General features: G+C 35.9%; 1 protein-coding gene across 1 annotated transcript in view; it reads right to left on the bottom strand.

The window, feature by feature from the left end:
- Positions 1 to 8,041: 8,041 nt before the first annotated feature.
- The window catches only part of LOC581068 (NADPH oxidase 5-like), a 23,600-nt gene continuing 18,604 nt past the window's right edge, over positions 8,042 to 13,037 (bottom strand). Inside the window, exons 12-17 of the mRNA XM_030997335.1 lie at positions 12,572 to 12,704; positions 10,759 to 11,079; positions 10,194 to 10,456; positions 9,538 to 9,744; positions 8,738 to 9,004; positions 8,042 to 8,265 (exon numbers count right to left, since the gene is read on the bottom strand). Coding sequence (XP_030853195.1) covers positions 8,134 to 8,265; positions 8,738 to 9,004; positions 9,538 to 9,744; positions 10,194 to 10,456; positions 10,759 to 11,079; positions 12,572 to 12,704 — 1,323 coding nt within the window. The 3' untranslated portion in view covers positions 8,042 to 8,133. The remainder of the gene's footprint in view (positions 8,266 to 8,737; positions 9,005 to 9,537; positions 9,745 to 10,193; positions 10,457 to 10,758; positions 11,080 to 12,571; positions 12,705 to 13,037) is intronic.

The following is a 13,037-nucleotide window of genomic DNA, read 5'->3' as shown; positions in this document are numbered from 1 at the left end:
TTTTATACAAATTGGCCACAAAACAAAATGATACTCACAAGAAAAGAACGATTGAAATGACCATTATCATTTTCTGATATTTCCTATCAAACATAACATAAGGTGATGTAATTCGTTTTGTTTACAAGCCCACTCATAGTTCCACCACCCATTTTTTTTTTTATCTTTGTTTCTTTCATTTTCTTTCCACACTTTTATAATACCCATCGAAATGGCCATCTATCATGGCCCTATATCCCACATTATCATTGTAAAATATTTGGATATGGTTAATGTCCCTTCATATAAAGTTGGCCCACCCCAGTAATAACAATATTACCATTCGTAATGGTAAATTATATCAATTGATACTATGTGTCTACTAGTACTATGATTAATGGAAAACTTCCTTTGGAATGGTATTTGCGCCCCCCCCCCCTCCCATTATTATTATTATAACATCTTGTTCTTGTATAGAGCATAAGCATCATTATACGTTCCATTTATGCGCCTGTGAAAAGCTTCAATGGAATTAGACCAGCTTGATAATGACTCTTTGGCTATGCTAACCTATATTTTAGCACACAGTGTATTTCTTATTCGAGGATAATCCCACCAGAAAACATGTAAAATTTAGGTTAATCAATGTGTCTTTCTATATAGGACGTGGGCGAGAGTCACGTGTTTTTTTCTTCGTCATTGTATCAAAGCCAATCACTTGATGAATTTCGTGATGTCGATAGGGATTTACTCTAAGAATAATTCGAATTGCCCTATTTTGCAGCTTCTGTAATTGATTGGTATATTTCAGAGAAGAGGAACCGCATACAATATCCGCATAGTCAAGCAATGGCAAAATAAGGGTTTTATAAATTATTTTCAAATTCGTGACATAATAGATAATAATGCCGAAAACGCCCTATGAAGATTATTGCAGTATTGAAACAAGTACAAATTAGACGGTCACTCGTATTAATCTTGAAACCCCTTTATACTGTCATGTGTTACTCCTATCTGAGCAAGCATTTTAAAAAGTATTTTTTGGATCCACTGTATCAAAAGCTTTTCTTAAGTCGATGAAAACAGCACCAAATAATGTATAGACCCTCGTCAATGGCTTGATACCAGTTATCTGTGACGTATTGGCCCGAATTCACAAAGGAGGTTTGTCGACAAACCTAGGTTTATGTGTGTCATATGACGCATTTTTCACAATGCTTAAGGAATATAATACATCGAATATGTATGAATCTTGGAATCAGTCGTTGCACTGATAGATCGAGCTACTACCACTAGAATCTTGAGTTATTTCTCTGTCTTTGTCCAAGTTTTTAAGAGTTTGTACGGTTGAAGGTCTTCCTTGCACAGTATCACGCATTTAATTGTCTTGTTTCCAGAGGCGGGGAGAAGGTCAATAATATCCCATCCATGGTCCAAGCAGCTAATACTTTGGAACATGCTGATAATGATGGTGGTGGTGGTGGTGGTGGTGGTGGTGGTGATGGCGATGGTGACGATGATAATGATAATGGTGATGGCGATTGTGATGACGTTATTTAAATAATATATTTAAAAATGCCGTTAGCTGATTGGACCACATAATATATTCAGCTCTAATGAATAACAATGTCGTGTACTTTCACAGTTATTGTCAAATCTTATTTTCATCAGGTTTGGTGAATTTAAGAAGATTAGCCCCTTATGAGTAAATTTATACTTCTATAAATTACATATCATTAGAATCAGGTATCCGGTACATGACAATTCACATGTTTAAAAGCAAGGAAGACAAATCCTTATGTTTTGTTTTTATGGCCAGCCAATTCCAATAATGCTCTATCTTGTGCTGTTATCTGATGTATCGCTTTGTTGTTTCTATCATTTTACCTTATTTTGTACCCTTGATGGACTTATACTCTTATTCTGTCATGTTTGTATTCTGTTTTGTATATTTTATTGGAATTGAATAAACTGAATTGAATTGAACTGAAATAAGGGCATCCCATAAAAATCATGTTCAGATTAGATGAAACGTCATTGCCATGTTCGCACATTTCAATATGTGACGCACAAGGCTATTGAAAAATTACCTTAGGTTGGTTTTTAGAAAGTATAGTTGCAATCGTCTTATCTGTATACAGGAATACAGAACTTCGGAATAAATGGTTAAACAATTCTTGGACACATCAGTATTGATACTGCCCTTCCTGCGTACGCTGCACTTATCATTATTATATAGCGCTAATATTGACAGGTACCCTGGCTGGGATTCGAACCCCCAATTCATGGATTGAGAGTCACGTGAATGAACCACTATACCATGACACCCCAACACCAGATAAATGGAATAAAGTAAAGTAATGTTATTGTCGAGAATGGTTCCTTATCATTTGGATTTTCACGCTTCATTGTCTCTTTTCCAGCTATTCATAAAAAGGGATAATTTGGCCCAATATTCTTACCATAATCACCGTGCTGCCCTGTCGGTTCTTCTGGTGGTAAAAGCGAGGTTCCTTCTCCAGTAGAAGTGCTTGCCACGTCGTCAGCCATCAATTAAACTCAATCAAAATCAGCAATTATGTCATAAATCAATCTGTATGCGTAATGTTTTAAAAGTCACTTCTACAGATTTTCATACGACCATTTTGCTGCAACAGTATAAGCAGGGAGATGGGAGGAATAATGAACCTTCGGTTTAGATTTTTATTATTACGTACGCGATTTGGTTAGAAAATGAGAAAAACACTTGTGTCAAATTGAAGAGCGATCTGATTATAATGAGATAAATTTTCATTATACTAAAAAATCTACCAGTATATCAAACAAAATGTAATTGAATACAGGGGTTGTCAAGGCAAAATCTGTCGTTCAAATACACTCGAGCATCTGTCACTATCATTCCATCCGAGGGTATGTGTATCCAGAGCATCGCTGGAAGGTTTTGAACTAGGGAGGGGGGGGGGGGGGGGGTAGTGTCAGACCAGATTTGCTAACGTTGGACCAACAAGCGAAGAAAAGACGAAATCATATCTTCACTTTCTTTTTAATTCGTAGTCGATTTCATCAAATTTACGACTTTACCGACATCAATCATAACTGCCAACAGAATTTTTGAATTTTGAAGGGGCAACCCCCTCCCCCCCCCCCCCCCCCACTTGTGATGCCTAAATGGAATCCCGTTCAGTCGTGCTGTAGAATAGACATACGCCTTAATACGGAAAGGGGAGGTACTAATAAATAACGTTGGCATGGTGATGGTTTGGGGTTCAAGCATTTTATCTACAGCTGTATCTCTATAAACAGGTGTAATGAATTGATATTTTGCCTGGAAGCCGACGACGGCGACAGTGAGAGAGAGAAAGGGAGAGAGAGAAAAGGTGGGGAAGAGAGAAATAGGCAGAGAGAAGGGATAGATATGGTAACAGGGAGAGAAAGATGAAGAGAGGGTGAAAGAAAGAGAGAGAGAGAGAGAGAGAGAGACAGGTGGATAGAGGGGCAGACAAATACTGTGGTGTAGCAATTTGTGGAGGCGATCTCGTCTCTACCATAATATTATGCATGTATGCGATGTATACAATGATTTATTGTATATAAGCCTTGTATGTGATTTGAACCATCTGGCGTTCAGTCAAAATGTCTATATTGACAAGTGAATCAGTGTAAATAAATCTAATTATTCTACATGTCTGTAGCACGTTTTAATTACAGGAATCTAATTTATTTCTAAAATGGAAACTTCATGTTATTCACAGAAATCTACACATATCAGTTCAGTTCAGTTTATTATTTTTTCGCAAGCATAAAAACAATATTATAATATAGGATTTCTCGGTCAATTTCGTAAGTTGGCCACACAAATTCATTTTAAGTTCATTCAATTTCGCCGATTCTGTCACCGCAACTGTTATTTTTCGTTCAATTTTGTTTTTTAGCATTTAAATTCATAAAACGATCATTCAAAAACATTTTATTTTCATTCGAATTAATACGTGTTTCTTGTTCGTAAAGTTTTAATACGGGTTTAATACAATTTAAAGCGAGACGATTCGCGATTACGTATTAGCGTCTTCCGTGAATTCAAATTTGTTTCTTTGCATACAATTTCACACGTTTTGCAGACAAATTAAACATGTAATTCTTACTCAGTATATAGAACCCCGCAAGCTTATAGTTCCATGCTAAATCCATTTCAAATTGTATGGGTTGGTAAGCAACAAACATGTTATTTGTTCTCACTAGGGGTGTATACCCACTAAATCATCACTATTTAGCAACTGAACGATCATGACTGTGTTAAGTAGATATAACCTAGCCACATCAATATAGAATTAGCATGGAACTAAGCAAGAGTGTCTTTTTATGAATATGCAATGATTTAAGTGCATGCAAAGTGTGTGTTAAAGACTAGGCCTACAGATGTTATTTATTGGAGTGTCGTACCATAATGGTGGGGGTATCAATACTCTATACATTGATTTATTTTTATGTTTTGTTTTGTTTTGTTTTTGAAAGTTTATTCGATGTTCGTAATCTCTTTGAAGCCATTTATATTTGTTTAAATTATATTTAGTCTGTATTGAACATGTTAAGAACAATCTATGAGTATCAGTTCAATCACAATCATAATCTCCGTCATCAAAATCTGAATCACCATCACACTGAATCACAATCACGATCATGATCACAGTCACAATTACCATCTCAGTCACAATCGTAATCACCATCTCAATTACAATCACGATCACATACAGTATAACAAGCACAATCACGCTATTCACAATCTGCGCGCACATCTCAATAATTCATGTCATGTGGACATAAACTAAAGAATACACGTATACAATCTGAAATCTTGTTGAGGTTATATTTTAATGATCATAATTACACCATGCATGACATTATCATGTTCGTCTACGTAATATCACTTTCAAAAGATGACCGAGTATATACTATAAAGTCCGTGATGAGAACATCAGTAAGATTATGACCAATCTTATATCTAGAGTTGTTTAACCCTCTTTCTAAAAACACATCACCGGATATCGACCAAGAATGAAAATACATGTTATATAACTCATTTGTTTAATTTAGATGAGAAACATGTGCATATACCATGTATACCATAGGTTTGTAAAGATATGCGAATATGAATGAAAACTTTGTTATTTAGTATGACCCAAAGTGAAATTGAATGATACGGACGTCCGACTTGCCATTGTTGGCGAAAATGAATGCAAACTGCGCATTTGTAAGCGGTTGTTAAATTGAATGAAACAAGTGCTAAATCCATTGACCGAATAAGTAAATCAAATGAAAAAAAAGTGTTATTTTGAATGAAACTTACACGCCGGCAGCTTTATTTCGCGAATTTGAATGAACTTTGTATCAAAATGAATGAAAAGCTTACGAAATTGACCGAGAAATCTATTATACAAAAATGGCAAATATACATAGTAAGAGAAAAAACGGAAACTACAAAAAAGTTTAAAAAACTTGTATGGAGTAGTTCCCAGTAAAAGGAAAAATACATGGTATAAACAATTACAATAACAAAATACAAAACTATGCAGATTAATCAGTAACACACTACACCAACAAACACCAGTAATCATACAGGGAGGGTGGAGGGGGGGGGGGGGTAATGGTAATTGTAAATCTAATGCAGAAAAAAAATGAATAATCATCAATATTATACCCTTTTTAACTTTCCTTTAAATGAAGTTATATTTGTTGAACTCTTTATTTCCTCTGAGAGATTATTCCGCACGCGTGGACCACTGTGTCTTAATGAGTCAAATAAAAACTGTGTATTACAGTTTTTGAGATCTTGCTAGTTATGGTGGAACGATGGCAGTTGAGAAATAGTTGGTCGTCTAAGGTTACTCCTAGAAATTTGATTGTTTGAGAACAACTTAACTGAGCTTTCACAACCATCTGACTATAACACAAGAAATAAATAGTGTTTTCATATGAATGCACGTAGCCACGGGGGGGGGGGGGGGGGGGGGAGGGGGGCACGTGTCTCCCAAAATTTCCAAGATCGGTTGAACTTTTTTAGACCCCTTTTTTTATCTCGATCGATTACATGTATCATGTATAAAACAAAAAAAAAATTGGATTATACAACTGCATATGTTTTCTTTGAAAATATGAATTTTTGTTTCAAATATGATGTATAGGAACTAACTATGTAAGTTTCTTTTGAAGCCGTTTGTAAGACAAAAAATTATACTGATTTATAATGTCATCACATTTGCAGTGAGAGTTATGATGATTGCAATTTGTACTATGATTATAATTTGTTTCAAGAGAGAAAAGAATAAAAACTGACCATAAAAAAAAAAAATGTATGTGCCCCCCCAAAAAAACAAAAAAAAAAAAACAAAAAAACAAAAACAAAACAAAACAACATCAAACTCTGGCTACGGGCCTGTTCATAATTATGTCAAAATGTTCATATGAATTTGAGTTCAAGTGTCTGCACTAATATCAGTGATTAACATAAAGAATAATTAGTCTATTGTCATATAGATTATGTTCACTCTTGGATGAAATGAATGAATGAAAGTCTTATGCCCAATGGGACACGGTGTGTGGAATTTTTTTCATTTTTTCCATTTTAGTATAGGATTTCCCGGCGAAATTCGCGAGTTTGTCATTAGAATTCATTTACTTTGCATTTAAGTTAACGCAGATCGGCTTTGCCATGCCAATTATCATTCAATTTTCCCGTTTTGGTATTTAATTTAGGATTTTGGTCGAAGGGTTTCATAGATCTGTCATTTAATTTAGAAACTGCTCAACTAGCATTCAAATTAATCGTCACTTGTCGAGGCGTCATTTTTATCATTCAAATTAACGCCTGTCATTCGTATTCGAATTATGTTTATTCAAGTTAGGAATGTTAGGGGGGGGAAATGCAACACACGTTTACAGAATAGACCAGTTCACGGTTAGCACATGGCTGCAATGACCCCGAATATCCACAGATCATCAAAACATGAAGAGGTCCCACTTTGTACATTTTGAAATTATCACTCCTACAGCGATGGAGATGCTGCATACTTAGCCTTTGTTTCCCCTTTTCAAAGAATACTTCCACCTGTGTATCATGGAGTGCTCTGCTTGTGCATAAATGAATAATGATTACATTACTTTCATGAGCACGTATCCAGTATTCCATCTCCGTGTATTTCACAATTTGTTCTGCAATGACCTTGATCTGCTCATGCTCAGACTGCAACCGTGAACTGGCTTATTAAAAAAATACAATTAAATGCATGATTTACTATTAGAGTCTTTTCTGTTATTCCATTTATTAATGTTGAGGACAATGCATATGGGTGTAGTCAGATATTGGGTAAAGAAGGGGCAAAATCAAGGGATATGGCATTTCAGCACGGACATGTTCATATACCCCGGAGAATGGGGATACAAAACTACCTACCCCAGTCACAATATTGTACCATTCATCCATAATGAAATTGTGATAAATTTATGATGAAACACAAGACAAACAACTTACTTACATGAACATTTACAAACATATTGAGACCATCAAGTCCGTAGATGTAAAAAAAAATTTCCTTCTTAACAATCAAACTTAAAGGATGATGAATATCAGGTAAATCTAAAAGTATATTATTAAAGTGTATAAATGCAAGAAAACAAAATATGATGAAATACACATGAAAACAAATTCAATCTTGAAAGAAAAAGAATGAGCTATAAAAAGTGTTTAATAAACGAGAAATGTATATTGACCATCCATTTAAGTGCACAAAGTGCTAATTTGAATGCTACAAATGAATTCGAATGCTAAAAGTACACCTTCGCGATGTCAGAAATCGTGTTGCGCCAAATCGAATGACCAAAATAGCGAAAGAAGCACATTATTCATTAATTTTAATGAAACATACATAGATTCTAACGAAAACTTCATAGATTTGAAAACTAGAAAAAGGAATATAAACCCAAGATATTTCTGACAGCACTTAAACTGTCGACTTTGAACGCAAGAAAAATTAATTTAAATGACAAGCTCGCGAATTTGGCCGGAAAATCCTATAACTGCTGCGCTTTCCATTTCATATGTTAAACAGTTAGACTACTTTGTGTTCGGTCAATTCTTGAAAACAAGATGTCTTCATGGTCTTAGAAGTTTTCCTGTCTGAATTCCATTTGGTTCTGTAAGCATTTGGTTGAGAGGATCTCTCCTAGAGCAGGAGAGCCACAGAAGAACACAGTGATCTTGCCTTTGTGCTGCTGTTGCAGGTTTTGGAAAACCTAATGTGATGACGTAAATGAGAAAGGAGCGAAAGACATTCATTATGTTTGTTTCCCGGTTATACTTAACCTTCCATAAATTTATGTATACAAGATAAAAACACGATCAGCAAAGCTGTGTTCCATTATGTTCCTGATTAAAGCCATACAACAGTATTGAAATCATTAAATCATTGCAACCTCTTGCCGGTAGAGACAGAAAAGGGATGCCGAGCTAAACCAGTGATATGAATTCAAGATTACATGCTGATAATTATGGAACCTTAAAAGAAGGATAATTGAATCAAGAGCAAATTAAGAACAATATAATTCTAACAGGATGGTGCCCAGGTAGGGAAAAAAAAGAGGGCAGGGACGAAAATAGAAAGAGAGAATGTGGGTGGAAGGAGAGAGAGGAATAGACATTGTTTCAATATCATTTATCAGGAAAATGTGAAAGGAGGACGACAGAAAGGGAGATTCCAAGGCCTACCTCGTCCCAATTCGGCCTTCCAGTCTTGGTCCTCGTCATCAAGCCCGTGATCGTATCTTGCTTTTTCTTCTTATGGATGAGATCAAGAGCGACGTGGAGTCCGATGGCCTTCATGTCACTGGGTGAGAGAGCTGATGTCATGTAGAGATGGATGTCGAGAAAGCGACCTGCTACGGGTATCTCAGCCTGTTCCAACTCGATGGCGCTGATGAGGCTGATAAACCACTCGAAGGAACGTTGATCACGATTGATCCAAACAAAGTCCACCTTAGAAACAAAAAGAAATTGAGAAGGGAGTGGAAGATAGTCATTCGGTCATCTCGATTGTCACTGATATTAAAAATATACCTTACTATTAATGAGTATTTCAGGCATATTTATTACCTTAATATCGTAATCATCCTCGCCATTAAGCATCTCATCAGAACATCACTGAACTTTCCTCTTTTTGTATCGTTTCCCTCCTTTATTTCCAATCAGTTTATGTCTAACCTGTTGGTGAGACTTGACACTCACTGAAGAATAAAGAAAGCGCAGTATTGTCGAAATAAGTTTCCAAATTCTGTTGGAATATTGATAAATAAATCTTAACCCGTATCACTCCTTTCAGAATCGGATTAAAATATAAAGTGAACACACTTTAAAACAAATTAGTAGTAGGCCTACGCCGAATCTTTTATGATTATGGTCATCAAACACCTTCCACTTCGCTGTCAGATTCAAACCCCGTCTTTTGTTTAATAGTGTTAAATAAAATAATTTCATATAATGATATGAATGTAAATTGTGCTTTTCTATACCTTCTTGGATTTCAGGATAGATGATGAATCGGTCACCAAAGTATGGTTGCAGTTTGGACATTGCTTCCTGGCCGCCTTATATCTCTCGTGTATGCTCTGTAGGATAGAGGCAAAGGGTGTGATGCCTATTCCTGCCCCGATGAGTACGGCATGCTCAGCCTCCATGATATGCTGCGCAGGTGCCCCATACGGACCATCTAATATAACCTGGATGGAACAGGGTAATATACACACAAAATCATGATTATGCCATTCTTACGTTTTTGTAGTACATCCAATGTGGCATCGAGTGTTGAGACGAAGCTTCAAGGTACTTTCAAATTTTGTGATAATTATCATAATAAGTTTGTATATTGTCTGTTGTGATTTGATGCCCTTGTATATCTTTTCACCCTTGATAAGTTTTTTTTTTAATGTCAAAAAGCGGAAGTGGAATGATTGAATTTCAAAATAATCAAGTAAGGTTGAATACCTTTTGCAAGTATCCGTTGATTTTGATGATGACATCACCCATTGCTGTTAACATTTGCATCGATCTACAGTTAACATCGCGTCGTAACACGCATTTACCATTTACTAGTTTAATCAAGCGTCAAAATTTATTATTGATGATTCTTCGATTTTAACAGTGAATTTGTTGGGAGGCCCGCACTTACTTCCAATCCAGTGTGAGGTCTACCGCCTAAATCCTTTGAAAGATCCAACAAATGTCGGGCACCTTTCCTTCTTAACGTCACTAAACTCGTCTTCCTGTTAACATTGTCGTTCGGCTTCCCATCGACGCTTCTCCCTTTCTGAATATCAATGCTTCGGCGAGGGTTCAACGATTTCATTTTGAAACTGTTGCCTTTGACCGCTAAAGTCATAGATATTTCGCCCGGCTCTGCGTGAGGCTGCGAATCACCTTGAGAAGCTACATCTGCAATAGATGGGGGATCAGCAGTACTTGGAAGACTTAATTGTGTTGCATTCACTTTCTTTCTAAGTGATTCATCATCGTTCTGACTAGTGTTACATGGTTTGCCCTCTGTTACGGTCTTGGTGCCATCTTTGACACCATTTTTTTTAAAATTTATTTATTTTCCAAATATGGGAAGGATCACCCTTTTCAGCTAAAAGCTGGTCTTCAAAGGGGTCCATCCACAAGATAAAAAATACGAATTGTTGATAAAATTCATTTGAAATATGATTACAATGATAAACAAGTAAACAAAAACAAACCATCTGGTAATCCTGGCTCGAAGCCTAAGTTGGTTGCACCACTTGCGGCTCTCCTTCTTTTGCTGTATGTTTTTGAAGATCTACGTCCATTATTATTAACAGGTATATCCGAGGTGGTGCTCTGCTGGCTGTTAGGCTCGACGGCGGGTGTACTCTTGGTAGAACTAACATCAACGATGACCTCTAAAGGTGTGTCGTGATCTTTGTTGATCTCGCCGAAGCGTGCTTCGTCTTCAAGAAGAGTAAGCTCACGTTCTCCGACGACATCGTAGAGTCGCTTTGTCCAATGTCCCACACATCTTATGTGAAGAGTCAAGTATTCTGCGTTATAAACAATGCCATACATGGAAATATTAGATGTGCCTGTACGCCAAGCTTCGTTCAGTTGATTGAAACAACCCAAGTACACATGAAATTCGTATGTGAATTAGACAATGTCTTCAAGTTTAAATTTTAGACAAAAAGACATGACGGAAGAATACAAAATAGCTAAAATGGTCCGATGGATTGGTACAAAGCCTTTAATACTACTAAATGCAATAAACATCATTCAGTGGCTCTACCATGGCAACGTACCAAACGTAAACAAGAAAAAGAAAACAAGAAAAAGGAAAACAAACCAAAAAAAAAAGAAACGGGGAAAAAGAAGAGAAAGAAAAAAAACAAGAAAGGAATTAATAACAAATATATATATACAAATATATACAGTGCGTCCTAGAAAAAACGAAACCGAGAATTATCGATGTTTTATCATAACTTAATCACAATTATAATTGATAAATGACACATATTTGTTAAGCTTATCTTTCATCCGATGCAAATTATGATGCATATTTCATGCATGAGTGATTGAAAACAATTTGAAGAGAGGAAACCAAAATGTCATTTGGCGGTCGGTTTCTAAATTTCAAAGAGAAATCACATATCTAGAAGGTTCATTTTCTGCCCTTTCATATGACACCTCAATCAGGAAAAATGAGCCAGGAATAACAAAGTTATGTTTGTTTAAAGTAATGCTTGCATTTCCATAATTTGATTAAACACATTTGTTTTCACTGGCTGTCTGTCGTTGCACCAAAATGAGTTGACAAAAGACTTAACTCCGTTTCGTTAACGGTCAGCCATGCAGCAAGTCTTTCTTCTTCTTTGTGCATGGCTGATTGTCAACGAAAGAAAGAGGAGGATCTAAGCTTTACAAATAATTATGTTTAATTTATTAATTATAATTGTGATTAAGTTGTGATAAATCATCGATAATTCTCGGTTTCGTTTTTTTCTGGGATGCACTGTATTATGTATATTTATATATTAAAGGAGAGAAAGAAATCTAATGAGAGAGAGAGAGAGAGAGAGAGAGAGAGAGAATTTGGTTTAATTTATTTTCATAGTTGATTTTATCATTATCTATTCAGTTTTTGTCATGTTACTTGACTCCATTACCATACAATGCCTACAATTATCATTAATTAACTGTTTTTCTTTTGTGTAATCTTATACTCAGTTAATGTATTCCCATGTTTTTGTTTAACTTATTTTTGTAGTTAATTTTTTTATCATTATCGAAACCATGCATACATTGTGTTAAATGTTTAATAATCCGATATTGTACAGTTCTAATTGTAATTTTTTTTTTCATGTGCTGTTTTTATAATCAGGGCTCTGTGGAAGACCAGATTTTTATACGGGTTTTTATATTTTGTATACTGAACAGACTATACGTACCTGAATAAAGAAGTGAAATAAATAAAGAGAGAGAGAGAGAGAGAGAGAGAGAGAGAGAGAGAGAGAGAGAGAGAGAGACGAAGATCCGTACCTTGTTGTTCTGGTGCGCTGCTAATAGTGAAAGGATGCCACTCATGAGATGCTATGAATGGAATATTAACATGGATGTATTCTCCAGCGTGGAACCCGAACTTAGCGGGACGCTGGATAACAAGCTGTACAACCTGTAACAAAATCGGCAAGAAATGAGTCAGTTTGAATCTCAAGGGCAGTGTCATAAAGACGCTTATTCTTTAAAGTCTTCAAATCTATAGATTTAAGTCTATGAATCTATACATTTCAAGGTCTACCATTGCTTTCGTTCTCTACCTGACGGCAAGAATCAAAGAATCAATCTCGTATTCTTCTTGATTCTCTAAGGCACAATGAGAAGTTGTACCACAGGGATACTGGTGGAGGTGCTTGGGGGGCTACTACACCCCTCAACTTCAAGTTCGACGGCCAAACAAAAGATAGAAAGGAATATGAGATACGAAAGAGAAAAAAAAGAAAGAAAG

This window comes from Strongylocentrotus purpuratus, unplaced genomic scaffold (genome assembly GCF_000002235.5).
Source record: "Strongylocentrotus purpuratus isolate Spur 01 unplaced genomic scaffold, Spur_5.0 spur5_scaffold_4, whole genome shotgun sequence".
Taxonomy (NCBI): Eukaryota; Metazoa; Echinodermata; class Echinoidea; order Camarodonta; family Strongylocentrotidae; genus Strongylocentrotus; species Strongylocentrotus purpuratus.
The sequence above is the reverse complement of the archived record's forward strand: the minus strand, read 5'-3'. Positions and strand labels throughout refer to the sequence as shown.